This window comes from Pseudorasbora parva, chromosome 15, assembly GCF_024679245.1.
Source record: "Pseudorasbora parva isolate DD20220531a chromosome 15, ASM2467924v1, whole genome shotgun sequence".
Lineage (NCBI taxonomy): Eukaryota > Metazoa > Chordata > Actinopteri > Cypriniformes > Gobionidae > Pseudorasbora > Pseudorasbora parva.
The window spans coordinates 45,958,764-45,983,983 of NC_090186.1; the positions used below are offsets into that span (position 1 = coordinate 45,958,764).

The following is a 25,220-nucleotide window of genomic DNA, read 5'->3' on the forward strand; positions in this document are numbered from 1 at the left end:
CACATGCAAAGTTTGGTGTCAATATGTCAAAGCATTGCAGAGATACAGCCTCAAGAGTAATTTTTGCATCATGGCTCAACTCTGTTGCAGTGGTATATGAAAACTGTTTTGTCTATCAATCCGAAATCCATAACTATTTGTCAGCATGGTCTGAAGACGATACGGATCAATTTTGGTGAAAATCGGACAAACGGTCTAGGATGAGTTTGAAAAAGTAGATTTTTAACAAATAACAAGATGGAGCACAGATATGTTTGCAAAATATGGCAAAATTGGTATCTATCTTCTCGGCATGAGCCAATGAATGTATTATGACCAGTCTCATTACAATAGGCTAATTTAATCAAAAGTTATTAGCATTTTTGTACATTTTATTACAACTTTTGACCACAAGGTGGCGCTGCCCCGAAACTTTTTGAATATCTTCGGGACATAGAGCGGAAGACACATACCGAGTTTTGTAATGATACACTAGTGCATTCTTAAATTATAGCATTAGCATTTTAAACCGTAATACTGCATTGAAGTCAATGGGAATTTCATGTTTTGTTTTATTATAGCGCCACCAAGAGGCACAATCCCACCAATTTTTTTATGTGTCCTCGTAGTGAGCCCATACATATGTGTGTCAAGTTTGGTGAAAATATTTCATTTTGTTTTGGAGTTATAGACATTTATATGAAAAAACACGTAAAAAATGACTGACACCTGACTTTGATTGGATTTTACTACCCCTTACTATCAATATTTTGAGATTTGGGCATTAGCGTATAGCTATCGACCTATGTTTCCGAACTTCTGAGGCTGGTTTCGTCTCGATCGGACTAGCGGTTTCGAAGATATCAGCAAATGTTTTTTAAGCACTAAATTACAACTCTGCGCAAACCATATGCCGAAACCTGGCAAGTCTGGTATCGTTGGAGTCGGCAAGGATTCAGGAGACCAAAAAACACACTCCCATCAAAATATGTCAACCACACCCAAAGTTATAAGCGTTTGAAAAAAAAAAATTCTCCACTAGGTGGCGCTGTTTCGAAACTTCTCAGGCTACTTCAGGGCATCGTGGTGATGACCCATACCAAGTTTCATAACAATCTGTTCATGCGTTCATAAAATACAGCATTTTTGCACATAATTCAAAATGGCCGACATCCAAAATGGCCGACATGGTAAAATTGGATATCAGTCGACTCGGCATGACGCCCTGAATCTAATGAGACCAATTTTATGATTTTTGGATAAACGGTTCAGAAGTTATAAGCCAAAATAGGCATTTTTCATATCTCCGGACAGGTAGGTGGCGCTGCGCCGAAACGCTGCATGTTGCTTCAAGTCATGCTTGTGATGACATGTACCAAGTTTGGTTTGAATACGATAAAGCGTTGCGGAGATATAGCCTTTAGTGTGTTTTTGCAACCTCCACGTAAAATTTGTTTGTGCGTTTATTGAAAACGATTGGACGAATCAACTTGAATTCCATAACTTTTTGTCAACATGCTCTGAAGATGATCTGTTTCAATTTTCGTGAAAATCGGAGCAACGGCCTAGGAGGAGTTCGAAAAAGTAGGTTTTTCAGAAAATTCAAAATGGCGGGAAAATTTGCATACCGGAAAATGACATCATAGGGTGAAATCGAATCGGCTTGAGCCAAGGAATCCGATGAAAAAAGAATTTTGTTTCTAGCCCTTAGGGGTCAAAAGTTATAAGCATAAATATGAGTGAAACTTTGGACAGGTGGTGGCGCTAGAGGGATTGAGTTAGAGGCACCAAATTTGCTATAGTGACAGCTCAGACTGGCCTCTATGAGTGTGCCAAATTTCACAACTTTTTACCATACGGTTCTATGGGCTGCCAGAGACTCCTATGGCGGAAGAAGCAGAATAATAATAATAGGAACACTAACGATTTCAATAGGTGCCTCCGCACCTTCGGTGCTTGGCCCCTAATAATAGGAACACTAACGATTTCAATAGGTGCCTCCGCACCTTCGGTGCTTGGCCCCTAATAATGCGTTTGATTTATATAGCGCTTTTCAAGGCACTCAAAGCGCTTTACATAGAAGGGGGGATCTCCTCAACCACCACCAGTGTGCAGCACCACCTGATGATGCGACGGCAGCCATATTGCGCCAGAACGCTCACCACACACCAGCTGATTGGTGGAGAGGAGACCGAGTGATGAAGCCAATCAGGATATGGGGATTATTAGGAGGCCATGATGGACAGGGGCCAATGGGCAAATTTGGCCAGGATGCCGGGGTTACACCCCTACTCTTTTTCCGAAGGACGTCCTGGGATTTTTTTAATGACCAAAGAGAGTCGGGACCTCGGTTTAACGTCTCATCCGAAAGACGGTGCTCTTTGACAGTACAGTGTCCCCATCACTATACTGGGGTGTAAGGACCCACACAGATCACAGGGAGAGCGCCCCCTGCTGGCCTCACTAACACCATCACTATACTGGGGCATTAGGACCCACACAGACCACAGGGTGAGCGCCCCCTGCTGGCCTCACTAACACCATCACTATACTGGGGCATTAGGACCCACACAGACCCCAGGGTGAGCGCCCCCTGCTGGCCTCACTAACACCATCACTATACTGGGGCATTAGGACCCACACAGACCACAGGGTGAGCGTCCCCTGCTGGCCTCACTAACACCATCACTATACTGGGGCATTAGGACCCACACAGACCACAGGGTGAGCGTCCCCTGCTGGCCTCACTAACACCATCACTATACTGGGGCATTAGGACCCACACAGACCACAGGGTGAGCGTCCCCTGCTGGCCTCACTAACACCATCACTATACTGGGGCGTTAGGACCCACACTGACCACAGGGTGAGCGCCCCCTGCTGGCCTCACTAACACCATCACTATACTGGGGCATTAGGACCCACACAGACCACAGGGTGAGCGTCCCCTGCTGGCCTCACTAACACCATCACTATACTGGGGCATTAGGACCCACACAGACCACAGGGTGAGCGCCCCCTGCTGGCCTCACTAACACCATCACTATACTGGGGCATTAGGACCCACACAGACCCCAGGGTGAGCACTCCCTGCTGGCCTCACTAACACCATCACTATACTGGGGCATTAGGACCCACACAGACCACAGGGTGAGCGCCCCCTGCTGGCCTCACTAACACCATCACTATACTGGGGTGTAAGGACCCACACAGACCACAGGGTGAGCGCCCCCTGCTGGCCTCACTAACACCATCACTATACTGGGGCATTAGGACCCACACAGACCACAGGGTGAGCGCCCCCTGCTGGCCTCACTAACACCATCACTATACTGGGGCATTAGGACCCACACAGACCACAGGGTGAGCGTCCCCTGCTGGCCTCACTAACACCATCACTATACTGGAGCGTTAGGACCCACACAGACCACAGGGTGAGCGCCCCCTGCTGGCCTCACTAACACCATCACTATACTGGGGCGTTATGACCCACACAGACAACAGGGTGAGCGTCCCCTGCTGGCCTCACTAACACCATCACTATACTGGGGCATTAGGACCCACACAGACCACAGGGTGAGCGCCCCCTGCTGGCCTCACTAACACCATCACTATACTGGGGCATTAGGACCCACACAGACCCCAGGGTGAGCGCCCCCTGCTGGCCTCACTAACACCATCACTATACTGGGGCGTTAGGACCCACACAGACAACAGGGTGAGCGTCCCCTGCTGGCCTCACTAACACCATCACTATACTGGGGCATTAGGACCCACACAGACCACAGGGTGAGCGTCCCCTGCTGGCCTCACTAACACCATCACTATACTGGGGCATTAGGACCCACACAGACCACAGGGTGAGCGTCCCCTGCTGGCCTCACTAACACCATCACTATACTGGGGCATTAGGACCCACACAGACCACAGGGTGAGCGTCCCCTGCTGGCCTCACTAACACCATCACTATACTGGGGTGTAAGGACCCACACAGACCACAGGGTGAGCGTCCCCTGCTGGCCTCACTAACACCATCACTATACTGGGGCATTAGGACCCACACAGACCACAGGGTGAGCGCCCCCTGCTGGCCTCACTAACACCTCTATGCAATGCATGCAAAGGACACAGCAGTACGTTTGACCACGACAGCGATGACACCCTGGATTATTCTGCTACACGGAACGCAATTTAAGTTAATAAATAAGAAGATTGGGCAAAAGAAACTGCTTTATTCTTTCATTTCATTTTTATTTTAAATTAAAACGTAAATTTTTCATTCACGTTTTAAACGGACACGTGCCGTTTGTTCAGAGACTGTAGTGTTCTTAAATGTATTTAAGATATACCTGAACCAAATGTTCTTCCACATTTCTCCCTCACTTTCGCAGTTTGTTAGATTTTTAAAATCCTTAAGGTGCCCTAAACTCTGTTTTTTCTCTCCGTGATCATATTTTAATATTCAAGCGTCTGTAATGAGTGTGTTGCAGGTCTGTGTTTTATTGGTTGTGTCCCCACAGCATCATTTTGTGGGGCATTGCAAACTCTTTATTAACTCTAGTGTGCGGCTTTTTCTACAATATTCACTCATGACAGTAAAATAGAGCATTCTAGTCAATCTACTGCAGTACTTCCTCTCTCAATCAGCAGAAAATGCAGAATTTTTCAGAAATCAAAGAGCAGATTGACTGACAGATGAAAACGCAAACCTCTTTGTGAAAGCATGGTGTCTGGCTCGTATTTGTCCACCAATCCCTGCACTTGCTCGGCTCTGAGGGGCGGGTACAGGATCTCATTCAGACGAGGGTCTCTCTGCTTGTGGTTCAGGAAGTCGGTCATCTGTTCCACGGTGAGGTACGGCCGGATCTTAGCGCCGCTGCGCATCAGACACACACAGAGACAAGCCATTCAGGACCGCATGCGCAGAACTTCACATGAACTTGGTATTTTTATGCCTTTCAGGCCTTCCAGCTCTTATTGATTATGATTCATTCATTTAATGAAAAAAAAACCAACTTCACAAATCCACTACAGAACAAATCATCACAAGTCATCATCTGTCCATTCATCCACACGTCAATATTCAACATTATTTCAGGTCTTGAATGTTTAAAGGGGACATTAAAACATGATTAAGGCCATTTATTCTTCCAATTCATTTCTACCACATCACAAATGTGTTTAACATCACATGTTGTGATGGATTAGGTCTCAGATTGGAAAGGGCTGTTCCATTCACAGCAGAATGGGCAAATATTACACGATGAAACATCTGGTTTGTTTAATCTGAGAACTTCTCTGGCTTTAAATTTGATCCAGTGTTGTGTCTCAGGTTCTTGTTATTCTGCGGGCCCTTTGGTCCGCGGCCATGCGATCGGCCTGTAGGTGTGAGAGGGATATTGGGCATTAGAGAGCAAGACTCAAACAGATAAGGACTGACATTTCTGAGAAGATGGTGTCAATGTCGTTCCGCGGGCAGATGTTGTTCAGTAGCTGGCGGTATACGCTGGGCGTAAATCTGTCCAGAGGAATGGAGTCGCCCTGTGTGGACAGAAGATAATGTCTGAACGAGTTTCTGCTGCGCCACACTATAGAAAATGAAGCGATTTCTAGATAACAATGTAAACATTTATAAAATATATAGTCACAAACAAAACCACGAGCTTTTACCTTTCACCTGTCTATTAAAGATAAAAACATTGATTTAGTGTGTTTTGCGGAGAAGGCTGAAGTTTGTCTTACTCGTGCAGTCGGCAGGCCGCAGACCTCCAGAGCGTTTTCCACTCGCCTTCTTTCCACAGGGATCAGGCGGAGGATACTGGAAGAAAACATCTGTAAAGACATGCTGACGAGCGTCTGTCGATCTGTCTAACGTGCAATGGCAGAGGTGGAACAAACTTACTTTCTCACAGAAATCCCACCCTCGGCCGTCGACATTAACGTCAGTTTAGTGTATCTGTGAAGAACAGAACGACTGGATGAAACACAAATGGACAGAACTGGAGGGCAAATGCTGAGATGTGAGTCTTGGTCTTGGCCGGTACACGAGCGAAGAATGTCCTTACACTGAAGTAATTACAGCTTCTTTTAGTCGCTTCAGTACCATTTTCAAAAGTAAGGTGAACATTTTAATGATATCACAACAGATCTACAAAAGTGCACGTTTTAAAACATTTCAGCATATTTTTTTACAGTCGTGTTAGTACATTACTCAAACTTACAAAGTATCCTCTTAACTACACAAACTAACCGCCCATAAAGCTCTTACTGTCACACTTTTTATTTGTATATTTTCTCGTTCAGTTTAATACATGATTTAATCAAGCATTATGGATTCAGGTACATAAGTTAGGCAATGTAAGTGTATTTTCTAATCTATAGCCTGTGTTACTGCAGATAATTCAGCACCGAGGGCGATCTGAAACATGTCCTGCATTGATTGCTGTTGAGTGAACTGATTGTCGAAAGCATTCAGTTGAAAGAAGATAATACAGTTGTGTTTCGATGATTAAACCAAATGTTCTCATTACATATTACAATAATGTTGTGTTTGAAACAATGATAATGTGGACTAAAAATATGTGCAACTGAATGAAAGCATCAGGTTTTGAAAGAATGATGAGCTTGGCTAAAAGAGGGATCAGTTTTTGTACTACGAGTTTTGAAAATGTACACCTTACTTGTGAAAATATTACCAAAGGTTATGGCTACTGTGTTTTTAACTCTATACTTTTCAGATGATATGATCCCTTTCTGCAACAAGTCTAATTAAAATTGTGTGTGTGTGTGTGTGTGTGTGTAGGCATGCACATTCCCCACACTGTTCCACTCCCATCCCAGAATGCATTGTGTTGGTATCGAAGCATGTCAAAAGCACAGGTATCATGTCTAAAAATAGTCCACTACATGTTTTCATTAACCATTCAGTGGGACGTGGCTTTCTGCAAATAATTAATGCAGCCGAACTCTTTCCCACTTGTGTGCCTAGGCCAAAGTCCCAGACGTCCTGATTTACGGTCCGGTGTGGGAGAACGGCATCGTGGGATTGTAGTCATGCTGTCGCTATGCAACGGCTGAGCAGATGCAGTTAATACTCAACCAGCGCATAGCCGGACAGACAGATAAACGAATGATTACATCGGAGCAGCGTCCGGACTGGAGTTAGCTGATCAACGCTTCATTCTCCACTCATTCCCTGAGTTACTACTGTTAGTGTGTGTGTGTGTGTGTGTGTGTGTGTGTGTGTGTGTGTGTGTGTGTGTGTGTAGTAGTTGTGTGTCAGGAACAGGACACTCACAGCTTCTCCAGACAGGATTCCCTGCACATGTTCTGGGCCAGCAGGTTCGATGCCAGGCTGAAGAGCTCCTCAGCCCACTCCTGAACACACAGCAAACCTGGCCTTCAAATCACTCGTTAATATTCATAACCATTACTAACCACTCCTACTAGTACATCATTAATATTCATAACCATTACTAACCACTCCTACTAGTACATCATTAATATTCATAACCATTACTAACCACTCGTACCATCACAAGATCATCATACACATCATTAGTTTTCTTCCAGTGACTTTTGTGACTCTGATGAAGTGAATCAGATGATAAACCTCACTCATGTTGGCATCCGCTGTTTTTGTGTGTTTTTTTTTGACAGATTAAATCTTATAACTTTTCTTGAGGCTAAATGATATTTAGAAAATGAATTATATAGGGAGTGTGTCAGATTTGGCAGGATTCACACACATGCAGTCCTGGTTATCGTTTGGCTGGATATCTCGTGTCTTTCCCAGTGTTGGAGCAGCGTTACCTTGGCCACCGCTTCATGAAAGGCCACAAAGTTCAGGTAGTTGATGTTGACCATGTCCAAAGCGCTGACCACCGTGAGCGTCCGGTTCTCTGTCTTCCCCTCCAGGGTTCCCACATCCAGCAGCTCTCGCAGCTTCGCCTCCTGGGAAAGACAACAGGACACACATCATGCACAGATCTGCAGATGTCCTATAGGATGAGTCTGCTGGGATGGGGTGCTGGACGGCCCAGTCGATCAGTGTTTCAGAGTGAATAATAATGACCCTTCTATAGTTGACCATCTGTGTGTTAACTGAGCTGATGAACAGAGAGTGTGTGTCTCCCACAGTCCATACCATCCTTCTCGGCTTTGACTGTACGTTACTGAACTTTCCCAAGTCCTGTAGTCTGCAAGGACAAACACATTAGATTTAGGTCCAGCTGGGACAGACAGAGCCAGTGAAGACGCAGGTCATTAAATATTCCTCTCAGAGCGGGACTGCGTTTCTCTAACCCATCATGACCGAAGCTGATAGGAGAGACTATCTGTGGGAAAGGATCTGAGCTTTTAGGCTTCAGTCCTGGATTGCACATCCACAAACCCTCCGCGTGGAGCATCTGACAGACCATAGAAATGAACTCGACAGCATATGCAGCTGCACACATAATCAATAAGATGAAAAGTGCTGATTTAAACGCCCATCAATCCCACAGAGCGCCTGAGCTCGGACTGACCGCACAGCCGTTCATCACAGCCTGTAAAATCATTGCCTCTGTCACAGTAAAGCCTGCTCATTAATATAACACTGACTGGTGCATCAGGGCCACGCTGCACATTACTGCAGCGGTTAGAGAGAGAAAAGGATAAAGGAGCTCTTTCCCCCCAACCAGACGAACAAACACACTTTTTTGTTTATCCAAAAACATACACATTGGCAATTCAAAGTGCTTGACATAGAAATTAATTAAAATAGTGATAACATATGCATTAGAAATAAGAATACCATGTGTAAGAATTAAAATAAAAACAAGGACAATTAAAACAGTCGTAAAGAGAAATAATAAATAAATAAAATAAAATGGAGATAAATAGATCGCTATCGGCCTGATTCTAAATTTGGGTACTCCTATCTGAGATGGAACCAGTCTAAGAGATGGAGCAGGTTCACAATGCCTCCTGGACCTTATAAATCGGTCCAGTGCTGCGTTCCACTCCACTTTTAGACACGCACTAGCGAACTTCCCTAAGCACTTCCCCTCGGGGGAATCCCCGCCGCCATTTTGAAGTGCGTTCATGAAGTGGACAAGGGAAGTTTACATGGACAGACCCTTGCTCTCGATTTAGACCGAGTGAGCGAGTCTACTTCATATGTACACTTCAGGCAGCTTCATATACCACAATGCAACGCGATTGTGACGTCACCGCATATCACGTTTAATTTACCCCACTACAAACAACTCTATGATATTTTTAAAAACATTTAAAACAACCCAAACACATCTATATACATATAGAATGCTGCATTAAACAATTTCGTAAAGGAAAAAATAAATAAATAAATCAACTCCATAGTGGATTCTAAGTGATCAAGGGCTTAGGGCGTTCCAGTTCAGTCCATTGCGAAGTCTCCGCCAGTAGGGGGCACTCATGCAACGCAAGCAATGCCGCACATCCGAGTGAACGAGACGGAGGGAAGTTCGCGAGTGAAGGGCATGATAAAAACGGACTGGATCACAGCACAAGATGGGCTGCTGTAGGGGTCGTGACCTTTGCCCTGTAGGGCCTCCCCTTTCTTGAGTGCGCTTCTTTACACACTAGCAGAATGAAGCGAAGCACACTGCTCTCCTTTTCCAATCTCTTCCAGTCAGACAGCCCTAACCAAAAATAATAATCAACAGATGCATAAGAGATAGAAATATACAGTTGTAAAGAGTGTAAAATTATATATAGATAAAATAACAATAACCAAGATAAGAACAAAGGTAAACTAAAAGAGTTATAAAAAGATTAAAAAGAAGATGCACAGATAAGATAAGGTGCACCCAGTGGGCCGTACAGTGCTCAGAGCTCATTCAGTAAATGCACAGCTGAACAGATGTGTTCTGAGTCTGGATCTGAATGTGGCGACTGTTGGAGCACATCTGATCTGTTCAGGAAGCCGGTTCCAACTGCGGCTGGCATAATAGCTAAAGGCAGACTCTCCTTGCTTTGAGTGAACTCTTGGTATTTCTAACTGACTTGATCCTGCTGATCTGAGTGATCTGTTGGGTTTGTATTTAATCAGCATATCTGCGATGTATTGAGGTCCTAGCTCATGGAGTGATTTATAAACAAGTAATAGTACTTTAAAATCGATCCTAGATGTGACTGGAAGCCAGTGTAAAGACCTGAGGACTGGTGTGATATGGTCATATGTTCTGGTTCTGCTCACAATCCTGGCAGCAGCGTTCTGTATGAGCTGCAGCTGTCTAATGGTCTTTTTGGGAAGGCCAGTGAGAAGTCCATTACAATAGTCCACCCTACTGGTGATGAAAGCATGAACCAGTTTCTCTAAGTCTTGCCTGGAAACAAAGCATCTGATTTGCAAAGTGATGAGAGGAACACAGCAATATAATGCAGACATGCGAGTCCAGCGGCGGCGGTGTTGATGCTGTTTTGGCATAAACTCAATTTCATTTCCATAGAAACCAATGCAGATAATCCTGAAAACTAAGGTGCGGCACGGATTTGCACATTTGAGATACACAGTGTGGAAAGTCCATAATTTAGATCAGATTCCAGTCGATACAAAAATAATCGGATTTAGACTGACAGTGTGAATGTTGCTTAGTCTAGGGTTTTCAACTCAGTCTATGCCAAAAATGATCACATAATACTGTCATGTTTAAGGAGTTATTTCAGGGTTTCTAGTGATAAATTATGTTTACGAGATACAAAACCAAATTAAACAAAAAAGCTACAAAACAAAATGTATGAATGGAAACTAATTATTTGAAATGATCCCATTATGGAAGCCCCTTCTATACTATAGTTCTCCATATGAAGTGCCTGAAGAACCCTTTATGGTTCTCAGAGACACAAACACATCTATAAGAGCTCTTCGTTATCAAGAAGTGTTGATGTTAATGACAGGAGCGGTGGAGACATGAAGGTGAAGGTCCGGCTGTCAGCCAACGCTTCACTGACCGAGAGGAGTCCAGACTGGCTTAATGAACGGCGCTTCAGTCCTCAGCTCGGCTGGTTAATTAGGCAGAAAGAGGCACGTACGGTTGAGGCCCGCCACAGGTGACAGCTCTGTGTTTGAAGAGTGGAAGCAAAGCTACGGCGAACACACTCCAGGCTCTATAAGAGAACCGTCTGGACACCTCTGGTTCAGTTATATTGTTGGACTCTTATCATCTTATAGTTTGATTAGTTTAAGACGGTAAAACACTGACTTTCAATGCAATCAACTGAGGGAGCTCATTAGGAACTTGTTTCTGTATTCGGAGTGGTTTTAAAAGAGTCTCTGCATCTTCTGTGTCTCGTGTTTCTCCTTCGATGAGCTTTACAGCAGGTGAAGGTGTGTGATTGACAGCTGATCACTCTCATCTCTCTCCTAATAAAAGCCAAAAAACACTACTAATAAAATTGCCTTCGATCACATATTCCTCTTTCTTCTAAATAATCAATCCTAATTCTCCTTTAGCAAGCAGCATTTGTCCGGGCCGAATAACATGATGGGCTGAACCCTTACTCAGCAGAAAGTGAGCGGACTGAGCTGATATGGCGTGAGTCTGACCTCTGGAGATCCTCCTGTTCAGAGCAGAGGCAGAAAGACATTCACAGGCACAGAGAATGCACATTCCCTTCAGGTGGAGCATCACAAAATCACAGGGTCATGCTTAAAAACGGACACATCTGCCAATAGGCTCAAAAATATGTTTTGATTTAGATTGATTTCTGACCCCAGTGCCAGATATTTCTTCTTGGGATACACTATACACTTCATTTTGATAATAATAATAATAATAAATATAGCTGCAAGCAGCCATTATCGGGGCCAAGCGCAAAGAAGAAGACAAGACATGCCAGCATGGCTGGAAGTCTCAAGCCAACTGCAACAATGAGCCATTAAGGACCTATTAAGTTGATTTTAGGCAAAATAGCAGTCAAATTTTAAATACAGTCAATAATAATGGTTTAATGGTTTATCACTTTCGACCAATAGGTGTCACTGTTACGAAACTGATGTGGTTTAGTCAGATTGAGATGACAATGACACATGCAAAGTTTGGTGTCAATATGTCAAAGCATTGCAGAGATACAGCCTCAAGAGTAATTTTTGCATCATGGCTCAACTCTGTTGCAGTGGTATATGAAAACTGTTTTGTCTATCAATCCGAAATCCATAACTATTTGTCAGCATGGTCTGAAGACGATACGGATCAATTTTGGTGAAAATCGGACAAACGGTCTAGGATGAGTTTGAAAAAGTAGGTTTTTAACAAATAACAAGACGGAGGACAGATAGGTTTGCAAAATATGGCACAATTGGTATCCATGTTCTCGGCATGAGCCATTGACTGTATTATGACCAGTTTCATTACAATGGGTTAATTTAATCAAAAGTTATTCGCATTTCTGTACATTTTATTACAACTTTTGACCACAAGGTGGCGCTGCCCCGAAACTTTTTGAATATCTTCGGGACATGGAGCGGAAGACACATACCGAGTTTTGTAATGATACGCTAGTGCATTCTTAAATTATAGCATTAGCATTTTAAACCGTAATACTGCATTGAAGTCAATGGGAATTTCATGTTTTGTTTTATTATAGCGCCACCAAGAGGCACAATCCCACCAATTTTTTTATGTGTCCTCGTAGTGAGCCCATACATATGTGTGTCAAGTTTGGTGAAAATATTTCATTTTGTTTTGGAGTTATAGACATTTATATGAAAAAACACGTAAAAAATGACTGACACCTGACTTTGATTGGATTTTACTACCCCTTACTATCAATATTTTGAGATTTGGGCATTAGCGTATAGCTATCGACCTATGTTTCCGAACTTCTGAGGCTGGTTTCGTCTCAATCGGACTAGCGGTTTCGAAGATATCAGCAAATGTTTTTTAAGCACTAAATTACAACTCTGCGCAAACCATATGCCGAAACCTGGCAAGTCTGGTATCGTTGGAGTCGGCAAGGATTCAGGAGACCAAAAAACACACTCCCATCAAAATATGTCAACCACACCCAAAGTTATAAGCGTTTGAAAAAAAAAATTCTCCACTAGGTGGCGCTGTTTCGAAACTTCTCAGGCTACTTCAGGGCATCGTGGTGATGACCCATACCAAGTTTCATAACAATCTGTTCATGCGTTCATAAAATACAGCATTTTTGCACATAATTCAAAATGGCCGACATCCAAAATGGCCGACATGGTAAAATTGGATATCAGTCGACTCGGCATGACGCCCTGAATCTAATGAGACCAATTTTATGATTTTTGGATAAACGGTTCAGAAGTTATAAGCCAAAATAGGCATTTTTCGTATCTCCGGACAGGTAGGTGGCGCTGCGCCGAAACGCTGCATGTTGCTTCAAGTCATGCTTGTGATGACATGTACCAAGGTTGGTTTGAATACGATAAAGCGTTGCGGAGATATAGCCTTTAGTGTGTTTTTGCAACCTCCACGTAAAATTTGTTTGTGCGTTTATTGAAAACGATTGGACGAATCAACTTGAATTCCATAACTTTTTGTCAACATGCTCTGAAGATGATCTGTTTCAATTTTCGTGAAAATCGGAGCAACGGCCTAGGAGGAGTTCGAAAAAGTAGGTTTTTCAGAAAATTCAAAATGGCGGGAAAATTTGCATACCGGAAAATGACATCATAGGGTGAAATCGAATCGGCTTGAGCCAAGGAATCCGATGAAAAAAGAATTTTGTTTCTAGCCCTTAGGGGTCAAAAGTTATAAGCATAAATATGAGTGAAACTTTGGACAGGTGGTGGCGCTAGAGGGATTGAGTTAGAGGCACCAAATTTGCTATAGTGACAGCTCAGACTGGCCTCTATGAGTGTGCCAAATTTCACAACTTTTTACCATACGGTTCTATGGGCTGCCAGAGACTCCTATGGCGGAAGAAGAAGAAGAAGAAGAAGAAGCAGAATAATAAATATAGCTGCAAGCAGCCATTATCGGGGCCAAGCGCAAAGAAGAAGACAAGACATGCCAGCATGGCTGGAAGTCTCAAGCCAACTGCAACAATGAGCCATTAAGGACCTATTAAGTTGATTTTAGGCAAAATAGCAGTCAAATTTTAAATACAGTCAATAATAATGGTTTAATGGTTTATCACTTTCGACCAATAGGTGTCACTGTTACGAAACTGATGTGGTTTAGTCAGATTGAGATGACAATGACACATGCAAAGTTTGGTGTCAATATGTCAAAGCATTGCAGAGATACAGCCTCAAGAGTAATTTTTGCATCATGGCTCAACTCTGTTGCAGTGGTATATGAAAACTGTTTTGTCTATCAATCCGAAATCCATAAGTATTTGTCAGCATGGTCTGAAGACGATACGGATCAATTTTGGTGAAAATCGGACAAACGGTCTAGGATGAGTTTGAAAAAGTAGATTTTTAACAAATAACAAGATGGAGCACAGATATGTTTGCAAAATATGGCAAAATTGGTATCTATCTTCTCGGCATGAGCCAATGAATGCATTATGACCAGTCTCATTACAATAGGCTAATTTAATCAAAAGTTATTAGCATTTTTGTACATTTTATTACAACTTTTGACCACAAGGTGGCGCTGCCCCGAAACTTTTTGAATATCTTCGGGACATAGAGCGGAAGACACATACCGAGTTTTGTAATGATACACTAGTGCATTCTTAAATTATAGCATTAGCATTTTAAACCGTAATACTGCATTGAAGTCAATGGGAATTTCATGTTTTGTTTTATTATAGCGCCACCAAGAGGCACAATCCCACCAATTTTTTTATGTGTCCTCGTAGTGAGCCCATACATATGTGTGTCAAGTTTGGTGAAAATATTTCATTTTGTTTTGGAGTTATAGACATTTATATGAAAAAACACGTAAAAAATGACTGACACCTGACTTTGATTGGATTTTACTACCCCTTACTATCAATATTTTGACATTTGGGCATTAGCATATTGCTATCGACCTATGTTTCCGAACTTCTGAGGCTGGTTTCGTCTCGATCGGACTAGCGGTTTTGAAGATATCAGCAAATGTTTTTTAAGCGCTAAATTACAACGCTGCGCAAACCATATGCCGAAACTGGGCATGTCTTGTATCGTTGGACTCGGCAAGGATTCAGGAGCCCAAAAAAGCTACTCCCATCAAAATTTTTCACTCACACCCAAAGTTATAAGCGTTTGAAAAAAAAGAATTATCCACTAGGTGGCGCTGTTTCGAAACTTCTCAGGCTACTTCAGGGCATCGTGGTGATGACCCATACCAAGTTTCGTAACAATCCGTTCATGCGTTCATAAAATACAGCATTTTTGCACATAATTCAAAATGGCCGACATCCAAAATGGCCGACATGGTAAAATTGGATATCAGTCGACTCGGCATGACGCCCTGAATCTAATGAGACCAATTTTATGATTTTTGGATAAACGGTTCAGAAGTTATAAGCCAAAATATGCATTTTTCGTATCTCCGGACCAGTAGGTGGCGCTGCGCCGAAACGCTGCATGTTGCTTCAGGTCATGCTTGTGATGACATGTACCAAGTTTGGTTTGAATACGATAAAGCGTTGTGGAGATATAGCCTTTAGTGTGTTTTTGCAACCTCTACGTAAAATTTGTTTGTGCGTTTATTGAAAACGATTGGACGAATCAACTTAAATTCCATAACTTTTTGTCAGCATGCTATGAAGATGATCTGTTTCAATTTTCGTGAAAATCGGAGCAACGGCCTAGGAGGAGTTAGAAAAAGTAGGTTTTTCAGAAAATTCAAAATGGCGGGAAAATTTGCATACCGGAAAATGACATCATAGGGTGAAATCGAATCGGCTTGAGCCAAGGAATCCGATGAAAAAAGAATTTTGTTTCTAGCCCTTAGGGGTCAAAAGTTATAAGCATAAATATGAGTGAAACTTTGGACAGGTGGTGGCGCTAGAGAGATTGAGTTAGAGGCACCAAATTTGCTATAGTGACAGCTCAGACTGGCCTCTATGAGTGTGCCAAATTTCACAACTTTTTACCATACGGTTCTATGGGCTGCCAGAGACTCCTATGGCGGAAGAAGAAGAAGAAGCAGAATAATAAATATAGCTGCAAGCAGCCATTATCGGGGCCAAGCGCAAAGAAGAAGACAAGACATGCCAGCATGGCTGGAAGTCTCAAGCCAACTGCAACAATGAGCCATTAAGGACCTATTAAGTTGATTTTAGGCAAAATAGCAGTCAAATTTTAAATACAGTCAATAATAATGGTTTAATGGTTTATCACTTTCGACCAATAGGTGTCACTGTTACGAAACTGATGTGGTTTAGTCAGATTGAGATGACAATGACACATGCAAAGTTTGGTGTCAATATGTCAAAGCATTGCAGAGATACAGCCTCAAGAGTAATTTTTGCATCATGGCTCAACTCTGTTGCAGTGGTATATGAAAACTGTTTTGTCTATCAATCCGAAATCCATAAGTATTTGTCAGCATGGTCTGAAGACGATACGGATCAATTTTGGTGAAAATCGGACAAACGGTCTAGGATGAGTTTGAAAAAGTAGATTTTTAACAAATAACAAGATGGAGCACAGATATGTTTGCAAAATATGGCAAAATTGGTATCTATCTTCTCGGCATGAGCCAATGAATGTATTATGACCAGTCTCATTACAATAGGCTAATTTAATCAGAAGTTATTAGCATTTTTGTACATTTTATTACAACTTTTGACCACAAGGTGGCGCTGCCCCGAAACTTTTTGAATATCTTCGGGACATAGAGCGGAAGACACATACCGAGTTTTGTAATGATACACTAGTGCATTCTTAAATTATAGCATTAGCATTTTAAACCGTAATACTGCATTGAAGTCAATGGGAATTTCATGTTTTGTTTTATTATAGCGCCACCAAGAGGCACAATCCCACCAATTTTTTTATGTGTCCTCGTAGTGAGCCCATACATATGTGTGTCAAGTTTGGTGAAAATATTTCATTTTGTTTTGGAGTTATAGACATTTATATGAAAAAACACGTAAAAAATGACTGACACCTGACTTTGATTGGATTTTACTACCCCTTACTATCAATATTTTGAGATTTGGGCATTAGCGTATAGCTATCGACCTATGTTTCCGAACTTCTGAGGCTGGTTTCGTCTCGATCGGACTAGCGGTTTCGAAGATATCAGCAAATGTTTTTTAAGCACTAAATTACAACTCTGCGCAAACCATATGCCGAAACCTGGCAAGTCTGGTATCGTTGGAGTCGGCAAGGATTCAGGAGACCAAAAAACACACTCCCATCAAAATATGTCAACCACACCCAAAGTTATAAGCGTTTGAAAAAAAAAATTCTCCACTAGGTGGCGCTGTTTCGAAACTTCTCAGGCTACTTCAGGGCATCGTGGTGATGACCCATACCAAGTTTCATAACAATCTGTTCATGCGTTCATAAAATACAGCATTTTTGCACATAATTCAAAATGGCCGACATCCAAAATGGCCGACATGGTAAAATTGGATATCAGTCGACTCGGCATGACGCCCTGAATCTAATGAGACCAATTTTATGATTTTTGGATAAACGGTTCAGAAGTTATAAGCCAAAATAGGCATTTTTCGTATCTCCGGACAGGTAGGTGGCGCTGCGCCGAAACGCTGCATGTTGCTTCAAGTCATGCTTGTGATGACATGTACCAAGGTTGGTTTGAATACGATAAAGCGTTGCGGAGATATAGCCTTTAGTGTGTTTTTGCAACCTCCACGTAAAATTTGTTTGTGCGTTTATTGAAAACGATTGGACGAATCAACTTGAATTCCATAACTTTTTGTCAACATGCTCTGAAGATGATCTGTTTCAATTTTCGTGAAAATCGGAGCAACGGCCTAGGAGGAGTTCGAAAAAGTAGGTTTTTCAGAAAATTCAAAATGGCGGGAAAATTTGCATACCGGAAAATGACATCATAGGGTGAAATCGAATCGGCTTGAGCCAAGGAATCCGATGAAAAAAGAATTTTGTTTCTAGCCCTTAGGGGTCAAAAGTTATAAGCATAAATATGAGTGAAACTTTGGACAGGTGGTGGCGCTAGAGGGATTGAGTTAGAGGCACCAAATTTGCTATAGTGACAGCTCAGACTGGCCTCTATGAGTGTGCCAAATTTCACAACTTTTTACCATACGGTTCTATGGGCTGCCAGAGACTCCTATGGCGGAAGAAGAAGAAGAAGAAGCAGAATAATAATAATAGGAACACTAACAATTTCAATAGGTGCCTCCGCACCTTCGGTGCTTGGCCCCTAATAATAGGAACACTAACGATTTCAATAGGTGCCTCCGCACCTTCGGTGCTTGGCCCCTAACAAGCAGCCATTATCGGGGCCAAGCGCAAAGAAGAAGACAAGACATGGCAGCATGGCTGGAAGTCTCAAGCCAACTGCAACAATGAGCCATTAAGGACCTATTAAGTTGATTTTAGGCAAAATAGCAGTCAAATTTTAAATACAGTCAATAATAATGGTTTAATGGTTTATCACTTTCGACCAATAGGTGTCACTGTTCCGAAACTGATGTGGTTTAGTCAGATTGAGATGACAATGACACATGCAAAGTTTGGTGTCAATATGTCAAAGCATTGCAGAGATACAGCCTCAAGAGTAATTTTTGCATCATGGCTCAACTCTGTTGCAGTGGTATATGAAAACTGTTTTGTCTATCAATCCGAAATCCATAAGTATTTGTCAGCATGGTCTGAAGACGATACGGATCAATTTTGGTGAAAATCGGACAAACGGTCTAGGATGAGTTTGAAAAAGTAGATTTTTAACAAATAACAAGATGGAGCACAGATATGTTTGCAAAATATGGCAAAATTGGTATCTATCTTCTCGGCATGAGCCAATGAATGTATTATGACCAGTCTCATTACAATAGGCTAATTTAATCAAAAGTTATTAGCATTTTTGTACATTTTATTACAACTTTTGACCACAAGGTGGCGCTGCCCCGAAACTTTTTGAATATCTTCGGGACATAGAGCGGAAGACACATACCGAGTTTTGTAACGATACACTAGTGCATTCTTAAATTATAGCATTAGCATTTTAAACCGTAATACTGCATTGAAGTCAATGGGAATTTCATGTTTTGTTTTATTATAGCGCCACCAAGAGGCACAATCCCACCAATTTTTTTGTGTGTCCTCGTAGTGAGCCCATACATATGTGTGTCAAGTTTGGTGAAAATATTTCATTTTGTTTTGGAGTTATAGACATTTATATGAAAAAACACGTAAAAAATGACTGACACCTGACTTTGATTGGATTTTACTACCCCTTACTATCAATATTTTGAGATTTGGGCATTAGCGTATAGCTATCGACCTATGTTTCCGAACTTCTGAGGCTGGTTTCGTCTCGATCGGACTAGCGGTTTCGAAGATATCAGCAAATGTTTTTTAAGCACTAAATTACAACTCTGCGCAAACCATATGCCGAAACCTGGCAAGTCTGGTATCGTTGGAGTCGGCAAGGATTCAGGAGACCAAAAAACACACTCCCATCAAAATATGTCAACCACACCCAAAGTTATAAGCGTTTGAAAAAAAAAATTCTCCACTAGGTGGCGCTGTTTCGAAACTTCTCAGGCTACTTCAGGGCATCGTGGTGATGACCCATACCAAGTTTCATAACAATCTGTTCATGCGTTCATAAAATACAGCATTTTTGCACATAATTCAAAATGGCCGACATCCAAAATGGCCGACATGGTAAAATTGGATATCAGTCGACTCGGCATGACGCCCTGAATCTAATGAGACCAATTTTATGATTTTTGGATAAACGGTTCAGAAGTTATAAGCCAAAATAGGCATTTTTCGTATCTCCGGACAGGTAGGTGGCGCTGCGCCGAAACGCTGCATGTTGCTTCAAGTCATGCTTGTGATGACATGTACCAAGGTTGGTTTGAATACGATAAAGCGTTGCGGAGATATAGCCTTTAGTGTGTTTTTGCAACCTCCACGTAAAATTTGTTTGTGCGTTTATTGAAAACGATTGGACGAATCAACTTGAATTCCATAACTTTTTGTCAACATGCTCTGAAGATGATCTGTTTCAATTTTCGTGAAAATCGGAGCAACGGCCTAGGAGGAGTTCGAAAAAGTAGGTTTTTCAGAAAATTCAAAATGGCGGGAAAATTTGCATACCGGAAAATGACATCATAGGGTGAAATCGAATCGGCTTGAGCCAAGGAATCCGATGAAAAAAGAATTTTGTTTCTAGCCCTTAGGGGTCAAAAGTTATAAGCATAAATATGAGTGAAACTTTGGACAGGTGGTGGCGCTAGAGGGATTGAGTTAGAGGCACCAAATTTGCTATAGTGACAGCTCAGACTGGCCTCTATGAGTGTGCCAAATTTCACAACTTTTTACCATACGGTTCTATGGGCTGCCAGAGACTCCTATGGCGGAAGAAGCAGAATAATAATAATAGGAACACTAACGATTTCAATAGGTGCCTCCGCACCTTCGGTGCTTGGCCCCTAATAATAGGAACACTAACGATTTCAATAGGTGCCTCCGCACCTTCGGTGCTTGGCCCCTAATAATAATAATAATAATAATAATAATAATTAGTTACATTTATATAGCGCTGATACATTTCGTAGAAAAAAAGCTTATATGTACAGTATACTGGAAAGAAAGACAAATATACTGAGGAAGGGAACCACTTTTTGCTCCATGCCGTCTGTCTGTCTCTCTGTCTATCTCTCTCTGTCTGTCTCTCTGTCTGTCTATCTCTATCTGTCTGTCTCTCTGTCTATCTCTCTCTGTCTGTCTGTCTCTCTGTATATCTCTCTGTCTGTCTGTCTCTCTCTGTCTATCTCTCTGTCTGTCTGTCTCTCTGTGTGTCTATCTCTATCTGTCTGTCTGTCTGTCTCTCTGTCTATCTCTCTGTCTGTCTGTCTCTCTGTGTGTCTATCTCTATCTGTCTGTCTGTCTCTCTGTGTGTCTATCTCTCTCTGTCTGTCTGTCTGTCTGTCTGTCTGTCTGTCTGTCTGTCTGTCTGTCTCTCTGTCTGTCTGTCTGTCTTTCTGTGTGTCTATCTCTATCTGTCTGTCTCTCTGTCTGTCTCTCTGCCTGTCTGTCTGTGTATCTGTTTGTCTCTCTGTCTATCTCTCTCTGTCTATCTCTCTTTGTCTGTCTCTCTGTTTGTCTGTCTCTCTGTCTATCTCTTTCTGTCTGTCTGTCTGATTGACCTGTCTGTCTGATTGATCTGTCTGTCTGATCTGTCTGTCTGTCTGATTGACCTGTCTGTCTGATTGATCTGTCTGTCTGATTGACCTGTCTGTCTGTCTGTCTGTCTGTCTGATTGATCTGTCTGTCTGATTGACCTGTCTGTCTGTCTGTCTGTCTGATCTGTCTGTCTGTCTGTCTGTCTGTCTGATTGACCTGTCTGTCTGTCTGTCTGTCTGATCTGTCTGTCTGTCTGTCTGTCTGATTGATCTGTCTGATCTGTCTGTCTGTCTGTCTGTCTGTCTGTCTTTCTGTGTGTCTATCTCTATCTGTCTGTCTCTCTGTCTGTCTCTCTGCCTGTCTGTCTGTGTGTCTGTTTGTCTCTCTGTCTATCTCTCTCTGTCTATCTCTCTTTGTCTGTCTCTCTGTTTGTCTGTTTCTCTGTCTATCTCTTTCTGTCTGTCTGTCTGATTGACCTGTCTGTCTGATTGATCTGTCTGTCTGTCTGATCTGTCTGTCTGTCTGTCTGTCTGTCTGTCTGATTGACCTGTCTGTCTGTCTGTCTGTCTGTCTGATTGACCTGTCTGTCTGATTGACCTGTCTGTCTGTCTGTCTGATCTGTCTGTCTGTCTGATTGTGAGCGGCTGCTGGTCGAATGTTTGTCCACACAGGAACATGAGATGCGTTGCAGACTCTTGACCAGTCTTCAGTTATGGATGATTCTGGACACAGTTTATACAGCGCTCCACATCTACACTGAAACAGGAAACAGACTCGGAAACACACGCAAGGGCCGGACATTTATCACAACACAGCATAAATCACATTTACTGTTTGAGATAAAGAGATGGAAGGGTTTGTTATCAGACTAAATATATACTGCTTCTAGCCGTCTGCTGTTTCCAGAACAGTATTTGGGTTGGGTTTCTATCGCTGGTGAAACATGAACTCAAACATGAATAGTTCAATGTTCTGCCGATGTTTACTGAGAAGATTAGACAGCAGTTTTAGTTCAGCAGATAATGATGCCGCTGTGCTGACTGAACCTCTCTCATCACACTGAAACTCTGTACTGTATAAAGTGCTTTAAAATAAAGGTGACGTGACGAGAGCTAAGACAATGCTCCTGGACTTCAGAGCTGAATGACCAACTCTAACTGGACCACTAACCCAGACTGTGAAGTAGGACGTGTTCATGGACAGTGCTAAAGAAAGCTGATAACGCAGATAAACACACACATGTGAACGCGCCAAACTAACCCGTCTAGATGATCTACACATATGTTCAATGCTGTCTATAGTCTACAGGCTTATTATTATTCACGTCTCTTATGTGCAGTAAAATCACAGCCTCTCGTAAAACATCAGGACAGTGCAATAGAAATCAAGAAGAGGAGCAGCTGTACTTCCAGAACACCACTAAACAGTGACAAACCTGCCTAAAACTGCTTTACTGTCATATCTCTGTCATTAAAACGCAGAGCTGTCGTATCTCTGTGGTCTGTGCGTGTCAACACAGGATTCCATGTGCATTATGATCCCTAAGGTTTGTAGCCCAGGAAGCAACAGCCTCAGAGCATTTGTGCAGCTTCGTCGGACACCAACAAACGAGGCTCTGTTCTGCTGCTGCAGTTTCAAAGAAAACAACCAAAGACAGAAACACAAAATCACTGCTAGCAACCAGGAGGCAACTCTTGCCGGACGTGAAGATGCAAAGCCAAATGAGAACTCAATGTTGGTTTGGTGCCAAGGCAATGGTCTGATGTCCCACTGTGCTGTGTGTTAGAAAGGGACCCAGAATGAAAGAGGCCGGGGAAATCTGCAGTAAAACTGTCAGCCGACGGCCAGGCCTTTAGAATCCGCTGAGTAGGGGAGCTTTGGTAAACACTTCATTATTACACCAAGACATCGCAACATTTACTGCCTTTTGCATAACAGCCAAGTTTGGAGCGTAGACAAAAGGTCTGTATTGAGAAGCTATCTTAAATTTACATTTACATTGAATTATTCAAACAATATCACACAAAAGAACCTCACTGGAAACACAAACCCTCATGAACTGGCATCTGACAGATACAGGCACAAATGACTTCTTCAATCCATTCAATTTGCATTTTCAAAATATTCATGGTTTGGCACTGATTTGTTGTTGAAATGTGTACATATCAATTTTCTGTCAGACAAATGGCTATTTTAAAGGCTAAAGAAATCTCTTGACACTTAGTGAAGGTCACTTCTTAGGGCAGTATGCTTACTTAAGACCTTGAGTATTGCTCTTCATAGTGACCTTGACTGTGTGTGTTTTTCAGCGTTTTAAAGGCGTGAGTGATATATTTGTTTGTGAACCATTCAGGCATCTCCACAATAAGCCTCTACAGAGAGATCAATCTATTAGTTGCAGTTCTTTGTCTGGCGGTCCCCATCTCCAACATGCATTCAAATCATCTTCATTTATAAGGCGCTCTTTACAATACAGATTCAAATAATACAACACAGTTTGTTTTGGCTGTACAGAAGAAAAAAAATAAGAAAACAGCGTAATAGTTCAGCTTAAGTAAGTTCAGTGTTGATTCATTTCCGTTGTAAAGATCATATTAATTGAAGTTCTGCAGAAAGCAGTGATCATCCAGCTCTGATCAGTTCTCCTCATCAGCTCAGTACAGTCTGATCAATAACACTGGTGGATAATGATTGACCATGGAGTGGTTATGATTCAGGTCAGTTTTACATTACAGCTCAGAGGTCAGATTGGGATTGGAGCATCACTCTTTTTTAATGATTATTCTGTTTTTTACTTAAATGCAACTGCTTATTTAATTTGTATGTTATATTATCTTATTATTTGAAATGTCCATATTTGTTCTGTAACAGCTCTAACACTGTTACCTTAGCAGTAATATTTTTCCACACCTTTAGGGGGCTCTAGTCATCTTCATAGATGAGTATTTAGCCAGGTACTATACCCGAAGAAGTAGGCAAGCATGTGGATAGAGGCATAGATATCCATAATAAAGGCTAGATGTCTCGTGCGCGCTGTTGGCCAATGGAGGTTGCCGTCCGCAACTGGCGGCCATCTTGTCACAGGCAGCTCGCTCACTCGTAACAGTGTGTTTTAATGGTGCATGTACTTTTAAATAGCCATCACTTGCTCAATTTTCAACCGATTTTCAAACTGTTTCGTTTGTTATAAACGTCAGAGATGTTGTTATGACACTACATACTTATGAATAATTATAACCATGGACTTCAATATGAAAGTAACATTGAACAGAACAGATAGGTGCAATAAAAACAGGTATTTATGTTAAATCAATATATAGGCTACTAAAACTGTGTACCGAATGGCAACATGAGAAATGTATTAATTATATAACACACACACACACACACACACACACACACACACACACACACACACACACACACACACACACACACACACACACACACACACACACACACACACACACACACACACACACACACACACACACATATATAGCTCAGAATTTTTTTTCCAGAGCCAGCTATAGCTAATATATATATATACTTTTATAATAAGAATATCACTATTATAATAAAGCATTTTTCTAAATTAAAACAAAAAACAAACATGCAAACTAAGAGTGTCATCAACTAGACAAAAGATTGTTTGTCATAAAATCGTTATTGGTTTGGTGATTGTGGTCTCAGCCTTGATAAAGTGCGCGTAAGTTAGCCATCATACACAAGCTGCACGATTAAGCCGTTAACTGAAACGAAAAGCTGCAATTTCAACGTGCTGAAGCATCCAGATTTGTAGCCATGTTAATAACGTTTGTAAGAAACCAAACCATTTGTAAATCCGTCAAGATTTCAGCGAGATCAGAGTATTTATGTTCGTACAGACCACTGACCTTACATCAGGTTCACAGAGCCCGACAGAAAGCCTGCCTGTAACAAGATGGCCGCCGGTGATGCCGATGGTAACTCCGCCGTAAGATATCTAGCCTTTATTATGGATATC

The 25,220-nt window shown here is 42.0% G+C and overlaps 1 protein-coding gene across 5 annotated transcripts in view; it reads right to left on the reverse strand.

Annotated features, from left to right (window-relative positions):
• Nucleotides 1–25,220, reverse strand: part of plcb1l (phospholipase C beta 1-like) — a 140,993-nt gene that overhangs the window by 81,163 nt on the left and 34,610 nt on the right. For all 5 annotated transcript variants that reach the window (XM_067418424.1, XM_067418422.1, XM_067418423.1 and 2 more), the window contains 6 exons: nucleotides 7,792–7,932; nucleotides 7,277–7,356; nucleotides 5,882–5,935; nucleotides 5,722–5,797; nucleotides 5,420–5,520; nucleotides 4,689–4,855 (listed from right to left, as the gene is read on the reverse strand). In XM_067418424.1, coding sequence (XP_067274525.1) covers nucleotides 4,689–4,855; nucleotides 5,420–5,520; nucleotides 5,722–5,797; nucleotides 5,882–5,935; nucleotides 7,277–7,356; nucleotides 7,792–7,932 — 619 coding nt within the window. The remainder of the gene's footprint in view (nucleotides 1–4,688; nucleotides 4,856–5,419; nucleotides 5,521–5,721; nucleotides 5,798–5,881; nucleotides 5,936–7,276; nucleotides 7,357–7,791; nucleotides 7,933–25,220) is intronic.